This window comes from Hemicordylus capensis, chromosome 8, assembly GCF_027244095.1.
Source record: "Hemicordylus capensis ecotype Gifberg chromosome 8, rHemCap1.1.pri, whole genome shotgun sequence".
NCBI classification, from domain to species: Eukaryota; Metazoa; Chordata; class Lepidosauria; order Squamata; family Cordylidae; genus Hemicordylus; species Hemicordylus capensis.
In genome coordinates this window covers 914987-937404 of record NC_069664.1, presented here as the reverse complement: position 1 = coordinate 937404, position 22418 = coordinate 914987, and the positions used below count along the sequence as shown (strand labels likewise).

At 58.0% G+C, this 22418-nt stretch overlaps 3 protein-coding genes across 8 annotated transcripts in view; 2 read left to right on the top strand and 1 right to left on the bottom strand.

Annotated features, from left to right (window-relative positions):
• Nucleotides 1-19198, bottom strand: part of SFTPB (surfactant protein B) — a 27900-nt gene extending 8702 nt beyond the window's left edge. For all 4 annotated transcript variants that reach the window (XM_053268947.1, XM_053268951.1, XM_053268949.1 and 1 more), the window contains exon 1: nucleotides 19019-19198. The gene's annotated coding sequence lies outside the window, so the exon portion shown is untranslated. The remainder of the gene's footprint in view (nucleotides 1-19018) is intronic.
• Nucleotides 7462-16527, top strand: REEP4 (receptor accessory protein 4). Of its 3 annotated transcripts, none has more exons than XM_053268958.1 (8): nucleotides 7462-7686; nucleotides 11146-11218; nucleotides 13509-13585; nucleotides 13855-13975; nucleotides 14279-14392; nucleotides 14692-14824; nucleotides 15283-15458; nucleotides 15636-16527. In XM_053268958.1, exons 1-8 carry the CDS (start codon nucleotides 7655-7657, stop codon nucleotides 15693-15695), a joined length of 786 nt encoding a protein of 261 aa, XP_053124933.1. In that variant the 5' UTR covers nucleotides 7462-7654; the 3' UTR covers nucleotides 15696-16527. The 3 variants fall into 3 exon arrangements, with proteins under 3 accessions (XP_053124933.1, XP_053124932.1, XP_053124931.1); XM_053268957.1 differs by lacking the exon at nucleotides 7462-7686 and adding an exon at nucleotides 7939-8429; XM_053268956.1 differs by lacking the exon at nucleotides 7462-7686 and having other exon boundaries at nucleotides 11012-11218.
• NUDT18 (nudix hydrolase 18) lies at nucleotides 18148-22418 on the top strand. The gene is made up of 3 exons (XM_053268955.1): nucleotides 18148-18599; nucleotides 19414-19627; nucleotides 20774-22418. The coding sequence occupies exons 1-3, from the start codon at nucleotides 18453-18455 to the stop codon at nucleotides 21370-21372; spliced, it is 960 nt and encodes a 319-aa protein (XP_053124930.1). The 5' UTR covers nucleotides 18148-18452; the 3' UTR covers nucleotides 21373-22418.

Here is a 22418-nt window from a genome sequence, read left to right as displayed (position 1 = left end):
GCCTCTCTCTTGCGCAGTGCCGCAGGGCTCAGTCCTCACTCTCACGCATTTTGAACATCTATTTGAAGCCGCTGGGTGCGGTCATCCCTCGGTTCCGGGTGTGGTATCCTCAGTATGCTGATGATACCCAATTGCACATCGCCACCCCGGGCCGATCCAGGGATGCCGTGAATGTGTGGACCCAGTGTCTGGAGGCTGTAAGGGTTTGGATGGGCCAAAACAAGTTCAGGCTTAACTCCTCCAAGACAGAGTTGCTCTTGTTCAGTTCTCAGTCTGGGCAGCTTCCAGTTCCGAGTGTTTCCTTTGATGAGGTTGCACTCCCCTTGAAAGAGCAGACTCGTGATTTGGGGGTCATCCTGGACTCACGGCTCCGGCTGGAACAGCGGGTGGAAGCCGTGGGCAGGGGAGCCTTTGCCCAGTGTCGTCTGGTGCGCCAGCTGCAGCCTGTCCTCGACCGGCAGGCTTTGGCAACCGTAACTCAAGCCCTGGTCACCTCTTGGTTGGACTACTGCAATATGCTCTGCCTGGGGTTGCCTTTGAAGACGACTCGGAAGCTTCCGCTGGCCCAGAATGCTGCAGCCCGGCTGCTTATGGGCAGCAGAAAATATGACCATGCTTCACCTTTGCTGAGGTGGCTGCATTGGCTGCCAGTTTGCTTCTGGGTCCAGCTGAAGGTGCTGGTTATCACCTAGAAAACCCTTCAGGGTTTGGCGCCTGTGTACCTTCAGGACTGCCTCTCCCGTCCAACTTCAACCTGCCCTGTGGGGTCGTCTCAGGTGGGCCTTCTCAGAGTTCCAGGCCCAGGGGAGGGACGTGGGGCCGGTGCCCGTGGGAGGGCCTTCTCTGTGGCAGCCCCCTCCTCATGGAACACGCTGCCTCCTGAGATTCCTTATGCCCCCTCCCTTCTGTCCTTTAAGAAGCTTCTGGAAACTTATCTATTCTGCCAGGCTTTTAGATGTTAACTTGTGTGTGTGGCCGGGGTCTTTTTCTTGTTTCCTCTTCTCTCTTCCCCCCTCCCTACTTATCTTGTCTTAGCTGTTGTTTTAATTTCTGTAAACTGCCTCAAGTCTAAGGAAGTCAGGCAGTCAATAAATTTGCTAAATAAATAAAAGTGCTTGATGAGAAGTAAAACCCAACCCTCTGAAATAAAGCAGTCATTTCACAGTCTTAGCTTGTCCGTAACCCGCCGGGTCTTTACAAGGATGGCTTCCCCTCCCCTGGGCTCTTGGGCCAGTCTCAGCCCTCTCCGTTGGCAGGTCCCTTCCTCAGCCCTCCCAGCTATGCCCCCCAAACGCCTGGACCAAAGAGGGCCTCCCTGGCAGGCTTCCAGGAGCAGGTGCTGGTGGGAACGCGCCACCAGGAAGCTCTCCATCACAAGCCTCCTTGACATGAGTGGCTGTTGTGCAAGAGCCCACTTGTGCAACTCCCTCTCCATGGGGCTTGCCAATCTGGGGGTAGCCCCTGCCATTGGCTGTCCCAAGGCAGAATTGCTAATTACAAACCAGGGGGTCGCCAAAGGAGGGGCAGCTGCCTCTGCTCCCCAGAGCTCTGTCTGCTCCTCTCTCCCATTCCGCCTGGCCCCAGCGTTAGTGAAAGCGGCTGTATGGTCTGCAGGCTGGCCATCTGTCAGGTAGAGCTATACAGTTAACTGTGCAGCACTCTGGTGGGGCAAGAGAGGAGCAACCTGAGCTGCTGCTGGGTACTGGAGGTGCCTCCTTTGGTTCCCCCCCCCCCCATTAGGACCAGCCACTACTAGGTGATAATGGCCATCACAAGAGGCAAGTCACAAGAGGTAACTTTGCTGGGAGGGGAAATCCCTGCAGCCAGCCCGGAGGGGAGATCAATCGATGGCTTTGAGCCATGGTGCTTAAATGGAACCTCCACGTTCCGAAGAGGTCTCTGCCTCAGGACCCGATACTTGGACAAAGTCTGGCATCCAGGGTAAGTAGCTGTGCATGGATGAGCAGGCAGAACTGAAGGGCAGTGAATCGAGTCACAGCTTGCAGAGAAGGGGGGGAAGCCCCCCCGGACGCTGCTGGCTTCAGCTTGCCGGAGTGGTCAGGTGTGGGAGATGGACACACTCAGCCCAGCCCGCTCTGCACCTCCCAGGCAAGACTCGCAATGCTCCACTCCCAGCCAAGCATGGACAGGTGACCCCCATTGCTCCCATGCCTCTGCGGGTTCCCTGGTCCCTCGGCTGCCTCCCTGCACTGCCTAGATGTAAACTGTAAGCTCCGAGAGGCAAGGAGCTGCCCTCTTTGGGCTTCTGCTACCCAAGCTGACAAGAACAATCATGAGCAGCATTGCCTCTCAGCCCTCTCCAGTGCCTGGCACAGGGGTGGGCCGCCCGGGTCTCTCCAGCTGTTACTGGACGACAGGTGGTGGTGTCCCAGTTTCTTGTGGGTGGGGATGATGGGAGTTGTAGTCCCCCAACGGCTGGAGGACCTGGAGTTGGCCACCCTGGCCTAACAGAGCAGCAGCATGGCAAGGGGCGAGGAGCACTTTCTCACCACCCCAGCTTACTGAAGGCTGCTGGAAATCTCTTCCCCCATGTGGCAGGACAACCCACATGAGCAGCCCACCAGCGAGCTGCATGCACACCTTCGCAAGCTGTCCCCTGGGAAAGGGCCATCCAGCCCCCGTCCCCTCTCCGCCAGGTGGAACTGGCATCGGGCCTTGTTGGGGCTCAAGCTCACCCAAGCCCCCCCCCCACTGGTCTCCACTGTGCTTACCTGAGGCTCCCCACAGCAGGGTGAGCAGAAGCAGCTGCAGCTGAGCCATGCTGGGCTTCCATGTGCAGAATCCCTGAAGGCAACGCCTTTTATAGAGCTGGCATTTGGGGTGGGGCCTGCCTGGGATGGAGCCGCCTGGCCAGTGGGGAGGACGCCCTGCAGGAGTCACTCTGGCCTGGGGGGGGGGAGGCACCAGGCTCCAGGAGGCTTCACTGGGAAGCACCTGGCCTGTCTTCCCCTTGGGAACGTGGTCCCTGCTGCCTCCCCCTCCTCTTCTGGTAGGGAAACAGCCAAGAGCGTAGCAAGGTTGGAGTGGGCCCAGAGGCAAGATTTTAAAATGCGCCCCCCCCCCCCCCGACTGAAGCTCAGCTTGTGAAGTAAAGAAATCTTAAATAAAGCTGAATGGTGGTAACAAGAAGTACAGTAAAATTTATATTTATATATATATATATATATATATATATATATATATATATATATATATATATGCCACAATAGAACATCATCCTAGATTATTTTTTCAAGGTTTTGTAAATTGTGGGCGATGCAAGTCATTGAATGGTACTAGAGAAAGACCTGCTGTCCTGGTAGCTTGTTGGGAAACGCCCACCTCCCTGGGTTCCCGGATCCGGCCGCCCACCGCTCTGTGGCAGAGGAGCACGCCGGGTGCCGGTGCCCACTCCTCAGCTCCTTCCGCATCACAGAAACCCCCCCCCCTTGTGGTCTCTGCAGCCCTGGGAACTCATCCCCACCCCAGAGTCCGCTCTCTGGCTCTCTCTCTGGACAGATTCCTCCCCTTGGTCTCCATAGAGTGACTTTCCCACTTAATGGTTATTCTGTGGTGAAGTGTCTATCCACGTTTGCCCGTGTGATCTTGCCTGCCTGGAGGGGAGTAGACCCATCCACGGAGGGCCGCTCTGTCCACGGATCCCAGTCCTGATGACCACACACAGTGCCTCCAGGTTCAGAGGCCATACTAGTTGTAGGGAAGCAAGGGAGGGGCACCTGCTGCTACTACTACTACTACTACTACTACTACTACTACAACGAATCTTTATAAATGGCTTTTCAACCAAAGTTCCCAAAGCGGTTCACAGAGAGAAATAAAAACAAGTACATTCAATGGCTCCCTCCCTGTCCCCAAAGGGCTCGCAAGAAACCTCAGAGAGACACCGGCAACAGCCACTGGAGGGATGCCGTGCTGGGTCTGGATAGGGCCCCTGCTAAATATAAGAGACCCGCCACTTTCACAGCTGCCTCTTTGCCAGTCAGCAGGCGAGAACCCTTTGCTCAGTTACCTGCTGCTTCCAGGCAGGTAACTGCGGGGCCTCCCAGAGGCCACAGTGGAGTCTGGGTCCTTGGCCTGCTCCTCTGAGACGCTTCCCAGCCCTGCTGCTCTCTTTTGCTCCTCACGGGCAGAGACTCGGCTCTTTCCTCCTCAGCGCTGAACTGCCCCCCGATACTCCGCTCTTGGGCCCCAAACAGGGGCGCCCACCAGAGTCCAGCATGGAGGATCCATATCAAGAACGGACTTTGGTGGCCATCCCAGAGACTAAGGTTTGGGGCGGTAGATGTTAAATGAATGAATGAATGAATGAATGAATAAGTCGAATCCCCACCCGAGATTAAATGTTATGCAGCACTTTCTGGGTGGCCAAAGTCCTTCACGGACATTGCCTCAGTCACCCTCAACAACCCTGTCAAGTCAGTGGCTGGCACATCCCGAGTAAGTGTACTTGAGGACGGGGGTCCTGTTGAAATCTAAAAGGGCAAGCCGGGCATGGGGCTGCCTTGTCCTTTTGCTTCCAGGGGGGCTTCCTCCAGTCGATTTAGCAGGAAGCGCCCGCCAGCGTTTCTGGCCCTCCTCTTGCAGATTGTGGGGCTTGCTTGAAGCCGCTGAGTTCATGCTGGCAAGCTCTCACCCAGGGACCTGCTGATGCAAAGCCCCGTCGCTCCGTTTGCTCCTCTCTCTGCTGCCCCACCCAAGAACTGCGCTGCCTGCAGGCTGGCCATTCATCAGGTAGAGCTGTGCAGTTAACCACACAGCTCTACCGGATAAATGGCCAGCCTGCAAGCAGTGTGGCTCTCTGGTGGGGCAGGGGAGAGAGAGGCCCCCTGAATTGCTGCTGGGAAGCAGAGGCAGCTGTGCCTTCTTTGCCCCCACCCTCACCCATGGCTCATGGGGACGGCTAATGGCTGCCACAGGCCATCCTGCCCCGCTCATTCCCCGATGGAGGGACGGGTGCCTGGTGCCACAGGACAGGTGCCAGGCTCCTTTTATCCTGCCACGGCCTGAATGGTGGAGACTGCCGAAGAGACAGAGCGAAGGGAAGCCAGCGGTGCCTTCCAGGCTTCCTGTGAGCCGCGGTCAGATTTCTCGGCACCTGGAGTGCCTCCTGAGTGCTGGACACTTGGCTCCCCCTCTCCTTCCACCGAGTGGGACTCTCACGCGGGCTTATGCAACTGAGCAAACAGCCCCTGAATGGAGCCATTGTCCAGACCAATTCCGAGGCCCTCATCACCATCAACCCCACCATCATCAGCACCCCCTACTCGCCTCTGGCCCTGTTTGCAGAAGAGGGCTGGGTTACGAGAGGGAAATGCCTGTGCCTCCTTCCCCTCTCTCCATGCCCCCAAAGAGCGCTGACGTTAAAGCTACGCATGCTTGCACACTGTGCAGAGATTGAGTGTTTTGGAGGAGAATTCAGCCCCACCCCCAGTAATCAATGTATAAACATGAAGGTGACTAGGTGCTGACCACAAAACAAAACACACAGGCAAGACCTTTGAGAGGCACGGGAGTCCAGCTGGGGGTGGGGGTCAAGGGGGGCAAGCACTGAGGCAGTCCCGCCCCCCCCCCAGCTGAGCTAGCTCCCATTTAATCCAATGGGGCATACTCCCAGGGCAGAGGGTATTGGATGGCTGACTTTGTCCCCGCCCCTGGAAAAAGTCCTGCAGACTCCCATGCTGAGAGACCCAGGGGCAAAGTGTTCATTTGAGCCCCCACCCCAACTAGACTTTCTTCTCACTGTGTCAATGTGGTTTTTGCTCTGTTGGGGAAAGCTAGATATGCATATAATCCTTTCGTAAAAAATCTATACTGATATCAGAACTAACAAAGCAGTATGTTAACCTAATGACAACGGGAACAGCAACCAGTCACAGAATTGATAATGAAGGCACTGAAATGGTAAATAGCTTCTGCCTTTTAGGATCGACCGTTAACAGTAAAGGATCCAGCAGTCAAGAAATACGCCACAGACTAGCACTTGGTAGGGTTGCAATGAAGGCCTTGGAAAGGATATCTAGATGCCGTGACGTGTCTACACCTACCAATATTAGAATGGTTTGGACCATGGTTTTTCCTGTGACACTCTAGCTGGACTTTGAAGAAGCAAGATAGAAAAAGTATTGATGCTTTTGAACTTTGGTGCTGGAAAAGACTTTTGAGGATACCATGGACAGCCAGGAAAACAAACAAAGGGTCCATAGAACAAATAAATCCAGAATGTTCACTTGAGGCACAAATGACCAGGCTCAAACTATCATACTATGGACACATGATGCGAAGACCCAGCTCCCTTGAGAAGTCCCATAATGCTGGGGAAAGTGGAAGGTAAGAGAAGAGGACGACCAGCAGCAAGGTGGATGGACTCGATTACAACAGTAATGAATGCACTTCTAAGAGACCTTAAAGGCCAAGTTGAAGAAGACAGATCATCCTGGAGAGAATCTATCTATGTGGTCGCTAAGTGTTGACACTGACTTGATAGCACTTAATCAATCAATCAATCAATGTTAAGATTTTATTACTGACATGCAAGGATAAACCTACAACAACAAAATCCCTGTTTGGGCATTGGGCTAATTCCAAAGAACATGACCCTGCTCAGGCCAGACTGGGAACACACCCGCCCTGCCCCAATATAACTGGTGGGTGTGCTCCTGATGCAGTCTTGGCCTGTCCTTTAATCAAACAGGAGGGGTTTTAATCTTAATTACCCCTGACCCCAATCCCTGTTGATTAAATGTGCAGCTCAAATAGCACAGGAGGACCAGGACTGTCCACTGAGGTCAATGGCTCAGTCAATGGAGTGTGTGGGTTGGGGAGGGACCCAAAACACTGAAGTCACTCTCTTGATCCTGGGGTTGCATTTTAACTTAATTCAAGGAGGATGAGGGTTATTGCCTTGAATTAAGGCAACCCATCAGATCATTTCTAATACTGAGGCATACTTTGGACGGGACGCCTCTCCATGTGTGGGGCCACTACGGGCAACTGCCCCCTCCTCGCCCCCTGGGAAGCCCTGCACATAGTGCAGGGTCCCGGTCAGAGTTGCTCGAGCAGGAGACCCTGAGCCAGCGGCTCCCGGCTCAGGCCTTGCTTGTTCTGCTCCAGCAGCAAATCCTACAAGACCATCTCCTGGACAGCCCTTGAAGCCGCCGGGACATCGGTTTGTCCCGAGACCCTCAAGCGGGCCGTGCAAGTTGCAGACCAGGCTGGGACTGCAGGCGCGAGGGCGCCCCCACTCCCACCCCGACGGGCTCCAGCGCTGGGCTGCTGCCTGCGCCGCGCGGGGCGCAACTCCTGTCCTGAGTCCAGCCTGGCGCAACTCGAGCGGCCGTCGGACAAAAAACGGCAGAGTTTTGAAAAGCACCTGCTGGGGCCCAGGAGGGCTTCTGCCGCCTCCTATTGGTCCCTCCTGAGCGGGCGGAGATAAGGCCAGCCAATGGAGGGCGAAGGAGAGCCCAGCCGCTTGGGAGGCGAGGCCGCGCGTGCGCGGTGGTGCCGGCATCGTGCTGGCCACTTTCGAGCTGAGGATACAAAGTAGCGAGTTCCTGCTCGCCGCCTGCCCCCCCGCCCCGACGGAGCGCCCCGAAAGCGGCAGGCGGAGCCCCCCCGGGCGCGGGCGGCCCCGGCCATGGTCTCGTGGATCCTGTGCCGCGCCGTCGTGTGAGTCTGGCGCGGGGAGCGCGGCGGTAGCTCGGCCGGGCCGGACTGGGAGGGCGCGCCCGGGTCGTCGCCACGCTGGGGCCGGGAGGGTCGCGGGCGGTCCCCTGCTGGACGGGCCGGCCCCTGGGGCTGCCTCTCCTCGGTGCCTGGCGTGGCCCGGGCTGGGCTGAGCGAGAAGGCGGCCCCGCCCGGCAGCAGGGAGGAGAGCAAAGGCGGCGGTTGAGGGGCCGGGCCGGGGCGCAGGCGCTGCAGGCGCCCCCGCCCGCCGGTGCCTCGGGGCCTGTGGCGGAAACGGCTGGTCTGGCTGTGCTTCTACGGACAGCCGGGGCTATCGATCTATCTATTACATTTGTACACCGCCCCAAACTTTCGTCTCTGGGCGGTTGGACCAGGAACGTGCTCGCGGGGATGGAGCGCTCTGCAGGCTTCCTGCTGGAGTCTTTCTGCCTGGGCCCCCCAGCAAGGCTGTAGGGGCCGATGGGGAGCTGCTGCTGTTGTGCCATGGGGGCTCAGGGCGGCCGGGATGCCTCTGCGGGCTCTCCCGGGCCTGCCCCCGATTCCAGCGTGCATGCTCGCTCTGCTAACAGGTGCCCCCCGCCCCAGTCCTCTCCAGTGGGGTGATGCTCTTTGGGCTCGGGAGTCCCTCTGGGTCTGCTCTTTCGGCCTGTTGAGCAGGCCCAGCTGTGCTGTCTGAAGATGTCCTGGCATGTTTGCCAATGCCGGCTTGCCTCAGAGTGCCTGCGGTGAGTCAGGTGTGCCTCTGCCATGCAAATGTGGAAAAAACCCAACCCAGGCAGGGACAGCTGAGAGTTGCGCCTCTCCCCGGGTGATAGGGTGCTCATCGGAGCAGCCCCGCTGGATCAGGCCCAAGGGGGCTTCTCCAGTCCAGCACCGTGCCACCCACAGGCAAGAGGTGAGGGCACGCCCGCTTCCCTGCAGCTGGTATTTAGAGGCATCTTGCCTCTGACACTAGCTTTTAGTTACCAGACTGGTAGCCATTGATAGGCCTGCTCTCCATGAACTTATCCAAGGCCCTTTTAAAGCCGTCCAAGCTGGTGGCCATCTCCACATCCTGTGGCAGAAAATTCTATAGCTAATAATTGTGTGCTGTGCACTTTTGTTGGTCCTAAACTTCCTGGGATGACCCTTGGTTCTAGCATTGTGAGAGAGGGAGAAAAATGTCCCTCTGTCCACACTCTCTCTACTCCATGCATAATTTCACACACCTTTACCATGGCCCCCTATATCCACCTCTTTTCTAAACTAAAAAGTCCAAGATGCTGTAGCCTTGCCTCCTAAGGAAGGTGCTCCAGGCCCCTGATCACCTTGGTTGCCCTCTTCTGCAACTTTCCAGTTCTACAATGTCCTTCTTAAGATACGGTGACCAAAGCTGTACGCAGTACTCCAGATGTGGCTGCTCCATAGATTTGTATAAGGGCATTGTAATACTGTACTGACATTTTAATAATCCCTAGTGTGGAATTTGCCTTTTTCACAGCTGCCAAGCACTGAGTCAACATTTTCAATGATCTGTTCACTAAGACCCCAAGATCTCTCTCTTGGTCAGTCACTGACAGCTCAGACTCCATCAGTGTATATGTGAAGTTGGGGTTTTTTGCCCCAATATGCATCACTTTATACTTGCTTACAACTGAACCGCATTTGCCATTTTGTTGCCTACTCACCCAGTTTGAAAAGATCTTTTTTGGAGCTCCTCACAATCTGTTTTGGATTTCACTACCCTAAATAGTTTAGTGCCATCTGCAAGTTTGGTCACTTGGTGGTTATCCCAATTTCTAGATCATTTATGAACCAGTTAAAGAGCACTAGTCCCAGTATAGATCCCTGGGGGACCTCACTTCTTTCTTCCCTCCATTTTGAAAACTGTCAATTTATTCCTACCCTCTGTTTCTTGTCCCTTAACCAGTTACCGATCCACACATGAATCTGTCCCCTTCTCCCATGAATGCCAAGTTTACTCAAGAGCCCTTGGTTGGGAACGTTGTCAAAAGCTTTTTGGAAGTCCAAGTATACTATGTCAACCGGATCACCTTTATCCACATGGCTGTTCATACTCATCCTTGCTTGCCCTTAAAAACACATTTTAAAAATCCCAGGACCCAAAAGTGTGACATTCCTGCAGTTGCAGGAAATCCCACTTGCCTTTCTGTGGGCTCATGATTGTTGTGTGAAATTCTCTCTCTCTCTCACACACACACACACACTCACACACACACACACACACAGTCATTCTAGGTATGAATGAAAGTAACTACAAATAGTTGATCAGACTTCTCTACTGTAGTATTAAGTAATCAAGTATTGTTTCAGAAGTTTCGACTTCTTTACTAATCAAGTCACGGGTTCTCAAACTTGGGTCCCCAGAAGTTGGACTACAACTCCCATCATCCCCAACCACAATGGTTAAAGGGATGATGGGAGTTGTAGTCAGATGACATGTGGGGACCCAAGGCTTGACAAATCCCAGGTGCCAGGGAGCCATGGCTCCTAGAAATGTAACTGTGGTAGACTAGGATGTTCAGAGGCAGAGCTATGTCATAAAATCTTTATTTGTTCCAGGCAGCCCTGCTTCTGCTGTAAGTAGGCTACTGGTAGGGAGAAGCCCATTTATCCTTCCCTGCCACAATGCCCATTATGAAGTCCAAGAATTTGGTCACGTGTCCGTTGTTGAGGTCTGCCTTGCTGCCCTAAATATCCCGTGCAAATGCTGTTGCCTGGCTGATCACTTCCTGCTCTGGCCCTGAATAAGGAGGGTGCCACAAGAGGCAGAATCCTTGACCATGTCTGTGTTGCTTTCCCCTCTTGAGTTGCCGCTTTGCTGGAGGACTTCCCCGGTTTGCCCGATGGCTGAGCTGCCTGTCGGCTGGGCTGGGCTGGGCCAGCAACAAGGCTCCCCATCCAGGAGGCCCTGGGCGAGCCAGGCTGCCTGACACCTCCCCGGGGCTCTCGCTGCAAGAGCCCCGGACCGCCCTCCTGCCGACCTGCCGCAGCAGCACACGGACCGAGGGAGGCGTGCAGCCAGAGAGCTTGCTGAGCTGGTCTTGCCTCTAATTGAGCAACGCGAGGAGGATGTGTGTAGGAGGCGGAAGGGCCCAGAAAGGCTTGGCTTCTTGGGGCACCTGAAGTTCTCCATTGGGAATAGCTTGTGCCTCTACCGCTGGCTCCAGCAGCCTTCCTGCCAGCCACCCGGGACGCAGCAGCCCCTCAAGCAAGAACAGGCCGTGCTGCCTCCTGCTGCTGAGCCTGGGCTCCCCGTCCTCACCGTGGGCCGTGCTCCAAAGGGCAGGGGAAAGCCCCCCGCCCCCCCGCTGAGGCTGCCATGGTCCTGGAAGTGGTGAAGGCCAAGGCGCTGCTCTGGGGCCGGAGGTCCTGCCTCTGGCTGCTGGCTGGCTTGTACAGGGGGTGGCCTGCCTGCCTGACGCCCCCTTTCCGTTACAGGCTGGTTTTCGGGATGCTCTACCCTGCCTACGCCTCCTATAAGGCTGTGAAAACCAAGAACATCCGGGAATATGTAAGTTGGGATGGACAGCGGAGGAATTTCCCTGAGCTCTGAATGGTGGCTGGGAGGGCCTGTGTGCTGCCTCTCCCGTCCCACAGTTAGGGTGTCTCTCCGCCCCCCCCCCTGCTTGGGCATTACGCTCTGCCCACGATGCCCGCCTGGGAAGGCCTCCTGCTCCTTGTCATCACCTGTTTGGTTTGCTAAGGTGCCTTGGAGATGATGATGATGATGTGTCTGTCCTGCCTTGGGATTTTCTTAATGAAAGGCCAGGGTATAAATTTAACAATAAATAAATAAATATGAGGTTGAACTGAATTTAACGACCTGTTTGCACTTGTAAGCTGCTTTCAAAATCAAGCTTTAGGTTTTATGTCTCGCTGTGCATCATCCGGTTTGATAGAATGTCCTTCCATATTCGTGATGCTTCTTCAAGAGAGTGAGTGCAAGTTCCTGCCCCCAAAGGCACAGGAGCGCTCTGGGGCTGGGCTCCCACAATCTTGCTTCACTGTGATGCCCTCTGTGTGGAGGTCCCTTTGGGGAAGTGCTCAGCGTGTCAGCGGCTGTTTGGTGCTCTGGCTTTGCCTCTGCTTCAGTGCCTCCATGTTGGCTTCCAAGCCCAACTCAAAATGCTGATGTTGACCTTTCAAAGCCCTAAGTCCAGGGGCTCTCCAGCTTGGGTCCCCAGATGTTTCTGGACTGTGTTGGAGACCCCCTGCCCTAGGTGGATGAAGACCTGAATTCCTCGAGGATGATGGTCTCCTGCATATGAACCTACCTGTGACTGTGGGACATCTCTAACAGGGATTCCCAGAGGTTGTTGACTACAACTCCCAGAATCCCCAGCCAAAGGCGGGGATTAGAGAGAACAGGGGTGCTCTGCCCCCCCCCCCCGGCCTTAACGTGGCCCCCTGCAGTAGGGATTTCTGAATGGCAGGGCTCTCTTACTGCAAGGTTTCCGTTGGCGGGTTAAAATGTGTTTCTCTCTGTCTCTCTAGCGATATGGAATGAAAACTTTTCTGTACTAGAAAACTTTCCACTATTATAGTTTTCCTCTTCTAAAGATGACCCCCGCCCCCCACATAAACTCAGTATTGTGATAAATGGATACAGTACCAACCTGGGTAGCTTCAGGTTCATAACTAGTTCGTCAGGTGACTTGTCCCTAGGAAGCATGCGGAGATGATAAGCATAAATACATTGCTCTTTGGGCGTGCCTAAATTGGTATGCTAACAATTTATCCTAACCCTCAATGGCTTTTAAAAATAAACCATGTAAGAAAGTGAAGGCTATTGAGTTGTGTCTTGAAATGGGCACAGTTGTTCCAATAAAAACTGTCCAAATCATGCTTTAGGAACATAGGAAGCTGCCATATACTGAGTCAGACCCTTGGTCCACCTAGCTCAGTATTGTCTTCACAGACTGGCAGCGGCTTCTCCAAGGTTGCAGGCAGGAGTCTCTCTCCCAGCCCTGTCTCGTTGGAGATGCTGCCTGGGAGGGAACTGGGAACCTTCTGCTCTTCCCAGATCGGCTCCATCCCCTGAGGGGAATCTCTTCCAGTGCTCACACTTCTAGTCTCCCATTCATATGCAACCAGGGTAGACCCTGCTTAGCTAGAGGCACAAGTTGTGCTTGCTACCACAAGACCAGCTCTCCTCTCCTGCTTTGAGTTTAGATGTAGTATTTAAACCATATTTAAGATTTCAGTTCTGGGCAACTTACTTGTCCCATTGAATTCTGACTAGGTATGCATAGGTTTGTGCTCTAAGTGTGCTTTATTGAATCTTTGTACTAATCAAAGCTTTCAGTAATTACTTTCAGCTATTGAGGGGGGAATTCCTTGAAATTTATACTGTATGTAAACATGGCACACTCTTCTTCTAGCTTTGTTTACTAAATAAAAGTAAAGTAAATATGCTAAAAGGATCCTAATCAGTTTGGGGCATTGGAAAACATATTCCCATCAATGTCTGGAGCATTTTCTGATTCACATGGTTGGTGGTTTCAGCAGGCCTTTAACACCTCTTCCATTTAACTTGCCGTCTTGCTGCTGCTGCTGCTCTGGTTCTGTTGTGGACACATGTAATTTTCATGCGTTTATTAAGTAGAAGGAAAGGTGGTGGGGTGATGCTGCACCATTTTTACAAACGGTATCTTATTTGTAACATCCCACACTGGGGCAAAGCACTGGTCTGTCTGGGCCCAGGTTTGGCACAGTAGGGCGTTTGTTTCCTCTGGGATTTATTTTTATTGCCTGGAGGACAGACTGAGGTCCCTTTAACGCTTCCCCCAATGCTCTTGCAGGTGCGCTGGATGATGTACTGGATTGTGTTTGCCCTCTTTATGGCGACCGAGACGGTTGCAGATACCTTCATTTACTGGTGAGCAGATGTGGTCCCCACCCCCTCTGGGTGACCTGCAGCACATGCACAGGGCGAGGGGCAGATTCTGGGCCGGAGAGGTCAAAAGAGGCCGGGCTGTGGCCTGGGAGTTGCTGGAAGGGTTGCAGCCCGACACGCCACAGATGCCAAGTGGCATTCGTGCAACTCGGGCCCAGGAGTGGCCGCTCTGCCCACCAGTGGGCTCTGGGAGGGCTGCTGCAATGAGAAAGCAGGGTGGCCTCACGGCTGTCTCTCTTCCTGCCAACCAGGTTTCCCTTCTACTACGAGATCAAGATGGCGTTTGTGGTGTGGCTCCTGTCCCCTTACACCAGGGGGGCCGTCCTCTTGTACCGCAAGTTCATCCATCCCACGCTGTCCCACAGAGAGAAGGTAAAAGCCCTCCTGGTGCAGGCTGCGTTCTTCGAGGGGCAGGGTCCCAGGTCCAGTGCCCCCCCCCCCCGGCATGGAAGCTGCTGGGCCTGACTGCCCTAAAGAGGAAATCCAGGGGATTGCACACAGCGGCTTCTCCGGCACAGGGAGGCCTGGTGGGTGGGCTTTCTCTAGAGACCCCCCTCAGCCACCAGGGTGCTGTGGGCTTGTGTGGCTTGGGCAGGCGGTGAACAAGCCAGCTCGCCTGTGGTGCTTGCCTGTGGCACAAGTTCCTGTGGCCCATCTCTCTCTCTCTCTCTGCAGGAAATTGACCTGTTCATCCTCCAAGCCAAAGAGCGCGGCTACGAGACCCTCGTGAGGTTTGGGAAGAGGAGTCTCAACGTAGCCGCCACAGCGGCTGTCCACGCGGCCACAAAAGTAACGGGGCTTCTTTGGCTGCTTTTAGCCAGGGCTTGAGGGGCACTTGCTTGGGCAGCTGGCAGTGGCTCTGGGGAGTCAGGAGGATGAGATGGGGGCTCTTCCGATGTTCCAGCGCAGTGATGAGGCGGCCTCACCGGTTGGACTGCCTCTCCTCCTCCTTGGTGAAAGCCGTGGCTCCAGGCCACTTGGAGGCATCCTTGTCCGGCGTGATGCGTCTGGGAGGCTGGTGAGGTTAAGGGGGGTCTTGCTGGGGCCCTCCCTCCGCTTCACACCCGCCCCGCCCCTTTCTTTTCCAGAGCCAGGGTGCCCTGGCTGGCCGTCTCCGCAGCTTCAGCATGCAGGACCTGCGCTCCCTCCCAGACACGGCCCCTGTGCATTACTCTGACCCCCTCTACCTGGAGGAGCAGGAGCTGCTCCGGCGGCCGATAGGTAGGAGGACCCTGTTGGAGCGTCCGCAGGAGGGACCTCTCCGAGAAGCAGTGGCTGGGCCAGGGCTGGCAGAGCTGGGAGACCCAGCGGCCCTCTTCCTCTCCTCCTCACTGGGAAGGCTTGTTTTTCGGAGGAGGCTTGGATCCTGGGGAGCCTGTCCTCTGCGATGCAGGCGGGTGATCTGGCTGTGCCTTGGATCTCTGGGAGGAGCAGCTGTTCTGCTGGGGCCTCTTTGGGGCGAGGGGGCGCCAGCAAAGGCCCTTGGAGAGAGTTTTCCATGGTGGCTGCTGCTGCTGTGTTCTTTCTCTCCCCCTCTTTCTGGAGGGTTTCCAGTGGGCACCTGGAGGAGGCTGGCTCATTGTATTGACGGGGGGGGGGTGTATTTTCCCAAGAGGGGTGTGTGTGTGTGTGTGACTTCAGTCAGTTGGAGCAAGTTCTGAATCGTGACTCTCCGGCAGGACACGGGACAGCGACTCCCCCACAGCTGCCCTCGGAGGACGAGGAGGAGGACTGCTGGTCTGACTCCCAGCTCTCTCCGGCCACCAGGGGCCGCAGCAGGGAGCCCTTGCTTCCCAAGCCGCTGGCTAGGAGCCAGAGCCTTCGCCTGGCCAGGAAGAAGCCCCCGGCCAAAGAGGTGAGGCCCGCGTGGTGGTGGGGCCAGGGGCAGCTTCTGGCTCGCCCTCCGGGTGGGTAGCACAGCTGCAGGCCCAGCCTCTGTAGTGGAGGGCATTTGCCAGGCCGGTGGCGGGGGTGTGTGTGCCTGCGGTGGGCTCCCCTCCCGGCAGGTGTGTGACGGTGGTGTCTCCCGCAGGGCTCCGCTCGGCTGGTGCGAAGCCGCCCCCGGAAGAAGGTGGTGGAAGAGAACAGCTAGGCTGCTTCCCGAGGAACTCCTGGGCCAGCCGCGGGAACTCCTGGCCACGGCTGGCGCAGGGAAGGGTTGCGGGGGACCACTGTGCCGCTTCACAGCTTGTAGGGTTGTCCCTCCTTGGGGCCTGTGCAGACCACCTTCTTCTTTTTTAGTTCAGCACTTCTCAGTTGCACTTTGGCAGCCGAGGGAGACCTCCTCCCTGGCTGGGAGAGAAGCCTGCTCTGAGGGCTGGCAGCCTGTCTGCTCCCGTTAGTGCAGGAGCCCTTCCCTCTGCCTGCCTGCCAGCCCGCTCTTGTGCCTTATCGAGCCTGGGGGCTCTGCCTTCTCTGCCGAAGAGCCTGTCCTCGGGTGGGTGGGTGGGGTGGACAGCAGCGAGACTCTTGCCTCTCCACACACAGTGTGCCGCTCAGCCTGTGCCAGGGCCTGGTTGCCCTTCTCGGAAAGCCAGTTCAGGGAGGGGCTGCCCGGCCATGGCAGGAAGAGCAACGCCCCCCGCCCCGCCCACACGCCGGAGGTGGTGGGTGCTGCCAGCTGAGCAGACCTTTGCCGCGTCCTGTGCAGCAGCTGCGGCCTGCAGCCGGGGTTCCCTTCTGGCCGGGCCCTGCAGTGACCACAGCAGGACCAAAGCAAGCAGGGGCCTCCCTTCGCTTGATGTGCCTTCTGCCCTGGGTCTGTGCTGTGTCGCCACTCAGCCATCTTCTCTCCTCCCTCTACGAGAACACTAACGCAGCTGCTTGGAGGCTTGACTCTGGACTTGAATTTGAGGGCACTTGTCGTTTTTAGCATATTTTAGAAATAAATGTTTCTCTTGTGCCGTGGGCCATTCTTAAATCCACGCTTGGCTTCATGTTTTAAGTAAAATATGTGGGTGAGGGAGGGAAGTTCCTCTTAAGGAGCAAATGGAGGAAACGTGTGTGTGGGGGGGGGGGGTGCCACCTCCCATCTTGACCTTTGAACTCATGGGAGGGAGGAGTCTGGCTGGGCCGCTGGCTCGGTGTGGGGTGTGGGCCATGAGTGCCTGGAAAGGGCCGCAGCAGATGGTGCTGTGGGGCTGGCCCTGAATTGCCAGGCTGGCCTCTGCTGCTGCTGCTGCTTCTTGGGTGACAATGTGTGGGCTGAGTGTGATGACCGTGCCAAGGTTCAGGGCAAGGCTCTGCCTAGTGCTCAGTGGTCCCCTTCCTCTCCTCCAGAGCTGTGGCTGCACAGCACATGCTCAGTCTCCTTTTGGAGAGGTGGCAGAGGGTCCTGTCAGCCTGCGGGCGGCGGCGGCGGCTGCTGCTGCCTCCTTCCAAATGAGGAAGAGCAATTGTAGGTAGGGATGTGCATGAACCTGTTTGGAGGCCCTTTCATGGGCCTGGGAACAGGCTCAAGCACGGGGTGGGTTTGAGGTTCAAGGCTAGGGGAGGTTGCATTTACCCCCCTCCTCTGCTTTACCCCCGCTGGAGTTAGGTAAAATCCGTCGGGGCAGCAGCATATCTCCCTGCCACCCCTTCTGCTTCTTTGGCCAGAAGTACTGAGCAGATGTGTGCATGCTGCCCAGTACTTCTGGCCAGAAGGGAGGTATGTTACCACCCCCAGGGATTTTACCGAATTCCAGCATCGGTGGGGGGAAAGCTGGGGGGAGGGGTAAGATGAGAAGCGTTTGGACAGTGGTTTCCCCCAAGTGACACTCTATGGAGGCGAAAGCTGGACTTTGAAGAAGCAAGATAGAAGAAAAACACTTATCAATGTTGGTGCTAGAGAAGACTTTGGAGGAGACCATGGACAGCCAGGAAAACAAACCAATGGACCATAGAACAAATCAAACCAGAATTTCCACTCGAGGCACAAATGACCAGGCTCAAACTATCCTCCTCTGGACACGGTGCTCCCTTGAGAAGTCCATCAGGCTGGGGAAAGTGGAAGGCAAGAGAAGAAGAGGACGGCCAGCAGCCGGGTGGGTGGACTCGATGACGACCGCCATGAATGCTCCACTGGGAGACCTTCAAGGCCAAGCTGGAGGCAGAGCAGAGCATCCCGGAGCGAATCTCTCTCTGGCCGCCAAGAGTCGACCCCGACTGGACGGCGATCAATCCATCCGCGCATCGCACTGTTGTGGAGGGAGGGAGCCGCTCGGCCCCCCCAGCCCGCTCCTGTCCGGGCTGCGAAGAGGTCAGGACTCAGGAGGTTCCACAGCGTCTCTCAAACGCGATCCCACCGCGCCAGGGTGACCCCCCCCACCCCGGATTTCGCCCGCCCCGTCTTTGCTCTCGCGCGAAGCACGGACTCCTCGGCGACCCTCCTCGCCTGGCGCGCGTGCACGAGCCGCAGCCCCCTCCTCCGAGCCCTGCCCTGCCTGGGGGGGTCGGCCTCGCGCGGGCTCTTTAAGGGCCGCCGGGCGAGGGGCGGGGACGGAGGGCGCGACGCGTCCAATGGGGAGGCCGCCTCCCTTCGGAAGCAGAGGGCGTGGCTCAGAACGAGGCCGCCCCTCGGCGCCGTAGCCCCGCCCAACGGTCCCGGAGAGCTCCCCTGGCCGGCTGCAGTCCCGCGCACTGGGGGCAGCCGGAGGCGGCGGCGGAGGCGGCGGCGCTGCTGCAGAAGAGCACACGCCGAGTGGCGCCAGGGCGAAGGGTCGGGCTGCTGCTGCTGCTGCTGCTGGGCAGGAGCGTCCCCACTCCCGGAGGAAGAGCTCCGGAGCGTGTGCAGAGGGCCTGCCTGCCTCCCGCCCCACGCCAGCCCCGATTGAGAGCCGCTTCCTCTTCTCCCGCGCCTGCTGCAGGGATGATGGTTCCGGAAGAGCTGGAGGCGGTGCTGAGCGGCCAGGGCTGGCCCGTGCCCCCGCAGGGCTGCGATTCGGGGCCCCCCGAGCCGGCCCACCTGCGCAGAAACACCTGCTACATTGTGCTGGCGGTGCTGCTGAACGAGGAGGTGCGGGGAGGGGTTGGGGGGCGTGGAGTGAAGTGGGGGGGGGGGCTCAAGGCTCCCGGCAGCGGCCCATCCATCCATCCATCTTGGCACACCTTCACCGTGCTGCTGGACCACAACCCCCATCATCTCCGGCTGCCGTGGTCAGTAGTTAGGGGTGATGGGAGTTGTAGTCTAGCAGCAGCTGGAGGAGCTGAAGTGAAGTCGCCCCCCTGACCTGTGGCATTTGCCACCACAAAAGGGGGTTGGCAAGTCCGGGCAGGGCAGGGCTGTCCCCAGGAAGGCCACCTCTGCAGACCAGGGGCGGGTGGGGTGGGGTGGGGGCGTCCGTTGCCCTCGTTGGGGCTTCCCAGGCGCAGGGCCCTCCAGTTACATGGGCCTCCTCCTCCTCCCTGCTCTGATCCCGCCAGGCACCCATTTACCTTCTTAGCTCTGCAGTCGCACCCAACTGCCATTTCTTCTGTTTGGGTGGGGAAGGAGTTCCTTCTCTGGGTTGGCGCTGCTGTGCACCACCTGCCTCCCTCCTTGCTTCAAAAGACCCTCCTCTGCTGAACTCCCATCATCCTGAGCTGCAGTTGCTGCCAGGGATGATGGAAGTTGTTGTTCCTCCCTCCAGTTGGGGTGGGGGGCATTCCTAGCTTGTGGCCAGCGCAGGGCCGCTCCCTGGGCAGAGCGAGGGGCTGCATCAAGGTGGCCGAAGCCCCAGCCCCTCCCCCGGGGGGGCCTCAAACGTGGGTCGTAATTTGAAGTCGCACCGCGTCCGGGGAGCCGCCTTGCTGCTGCTGCTGCTCACTGCTGCCGCCGTTTCCTCCTGCAGAACGAAGTGCTGATGATGCAGGAAGCCAAGAGCGAATGTCGCGGGCGGTGGTACCTGCCGGCTGGCCGGATGGAGCCCAAGGAGACCATTGTGGAGGCCATGCAGAGGGAGGTGCAGGAGGAGACCGGCCTGCAGTGCCGGCCCCTCACCCTGCTGGCCGTGGAGGAGAGAGGCCCCACCTGGGTCCGCTTCGCCTTCCTTGCTCAGCCAACCGGTGACGTTTGCTTTGGGGAAGGGGGTCGGGCAGATCGGGGGCCCTCCAGTGGACACAGGGAGCACAGGGAACCTGCCTTGGATGCCCCCCCCCCAAGCAACCAGCTCCTGGAGGAAGGCTGGCAGGAGAAGTCTGCTAGTAGCTGTTCCTATGATGGCCGAATGGAATTTCTAGGCTCCGGGCAGTCCAGCTTTTTGAACCCCGTGTGCTGGGGAGAAGCAGCGAGGCCAGGCCTTCACGTCCCGATCATGGGCTTCTTGTAGGCGTCTGGGTGGTCGCTGAACTAAATGGACCTTTGGTGTGAGCCAGCCAGCACCTTTCGTATCCCTTTCCAAGCACTAAGTGCATTTGTGCTGAGCAGGCCCATTCGGCAGCCATTATCCAAGATGTCTACACATGGAGCTTCCATGTCCAGAGGCAGTCTATCCCTGCAGTCAGGCATTTCCCACTGTGGGAAACAGGATGCTGCCCTTGGCAAGCCTTGGGCCTGACCCAGCCCTTCTTAGGAGGGGTTTCCTATTCCTATTTGTGGGTGTAAGAGGAATGGCCGTCTCCTTGTTTGGCCCAGGGGGCTCCAGCACAGACCCAGGCCGGCGTCTATGGGGTGGGTGGGTGTCTTTGGGGTACTGATTCAGTGCCCTCCTGACCACATGCAAGCCCTGGCAGCCCCCCTTTCCGTGTGTGGGGAAGCTCCAAGGAGCATTTTCCAGAGCAGCTGTTTCCTGCCCTCCCCGTTGTGGTCTGAAAGTGGTCCCTGCGTTGCGATACTCTGGGCTGGGGCAAATCCTGCCAACATCACTCCACACACCCTCATACCTTTGGCACCACTTCCTAGGAACAGAGGAAGCGGCCATATCCTGAGTCAGACCCTTGGCCCATCTAGCTCAGTATTGCCTACCCACACTGGCAGCGGCTTCTCCAAGGCTGCAGGCGGGAGTCTCTCTCTCAGCCCTCTCTGGAGATGCTGCCAGGGAGGGCACTTGGGACCTTGCAGGCAGGCAGAGCGGCCCCATCCCCTCAAGGCAATAGCTTGTCTCCCATTCAAATGCAAACCAGGATGGACCCTGCTTAGCAAAGGGGGCAAGGGCTGCTTGCTGCCACAGCACCCGCTCTCCTCTCCTGACCCCCCCCCCGTTCTTCCACTAGGCGGCACCCTGAAGACCCTGCAGGAGGCTGACGCAGAATCTCTCCAGGCCCGCTGGTGGGACAGGGAGTCTCCGGCCCTCCCGCTGCGCGCCCAGGACATCGTGCCCCTGATGGACCTCGCGCTGCAGTATCGCGCCAGCCCGGCCCACCCGCCCACCCTCCCCGCGGAGCTGCCCTGCACGCCCGTCTGCCAGCGGCTGCTGGTGGCCTTTGCCGGCCGTGGGGGGGCCCTGTGGCTGCTCCTGGCCACCGCGGGGTCTCCCCACCTGCCGCTGGCCGCCAGCGAGTTGCCCCCCTCCCGGCGGGGCGAGGGGCTGGGGGCAGCCGTGCAGCGGCTCCTGCGGGAGTGCCTGGCCCAGCCCCAGGCCGCTCTCTGCATCCGGGGCCTGCTTGGCGTCCAGCACTCGGGCCAGGAGCCCGGCCGGAGCGACGGGGTCTGCTTCAACACCGTGGCGACCATCGGGGGCCCGGGCGGCCAGGAGGCGCCCCCCGAGCTGAAGGGCCAGGGCTTCGTCTGGTGGAAGGTGGAGGAGGATGCCCTGAGGAGCAGGATCCTGCCGCGGCTCAGCGCCTCCTCCTTGGTCCCCATGCCCAGCTAGGTCCCTCGCCAAGGAGTGGGCTTGGGGAGCGGCAGCGCTGGGGCCCCCGGCTGGCAGCGGACGGAGCTGTGCGGACCAGACTCCGGGGCTGGGGCTGTTTCTGGGGAGGCCTCGGCGACAATCAAGCGCCTGCTGCAGCCTTGGGCAGTGGAGGGGGCTGCTGGCCAGATACCTGCAGCGGGGGCCCCGCCACGGAAGGGCAGCCCACAGCCCCTGCCGCCTCCCCGTCAAGCTCAAGAGCCACTGCAAGCTGCCTGCTCCCCACTGCGCCCGTCCCCACAGCTGCTTCCATGGCTGGATCCTCTGCGCAGTTGAGAAGGTGCAATTCAAACGGCCCGGATCCCAGGCCTCTTGCACAACGGCCTGCAAGGCGGCAACTTGCACAGCTGGATAAGAAATAAAGACGGAACACAGCCCCCGGGGTGACGTCTGGGCTGCGTCTCTCTCTGTCCGGTCCAGGCAGGCAGGCAGAATGACAGGCCAGAGCCTCGGGGTTTCCACCAGTGGCTTGTTTATTTCAGGCACAGGCAAGGCACGGCCAGCCCAGTCCTGTCAGCAGCAGGGAGAGGCCAAGCCGTGGGGCAGTGCGTGTGTGCGTGTCAAGCAGGGGGGTGCTCACGTCTCCCCCTCCGGGTCCATTCGTCACGGATTCGTCACCTCTCAAGAAGTGTGTTTCCGGGTTGCCTGGATAAGCCCTGCCCAAGAGGCTCAGCCAGAGAAGGGCCGGGAGGGGGAAGGAACAGGAAAGGGGCTTCCTGAGGAGCTGTGACTGGGAAGATGGACCGGGGTGGGTGGGGGGGCAGGAGCGGAACAGAACCTCAGCCCGGTTGGGCAGGCCCAGAGGTGCCCCCCCGCCCCCCGCAGTCATTCCAGGCTGGAGAAGAGAGGCTGCAAGCTTAGCTGCGGGGGCTTTCTCGGTGCTTGCAGCATATGCTCACATCCAGAACTACCGCGGGGGCCACCCACGAGCAGCAATACAGAGGAAGCAGTTCAGGGCAGGAAGCCCCCCCACACTCCCAAGCACCACAGACCTAGTCGTGACTAGT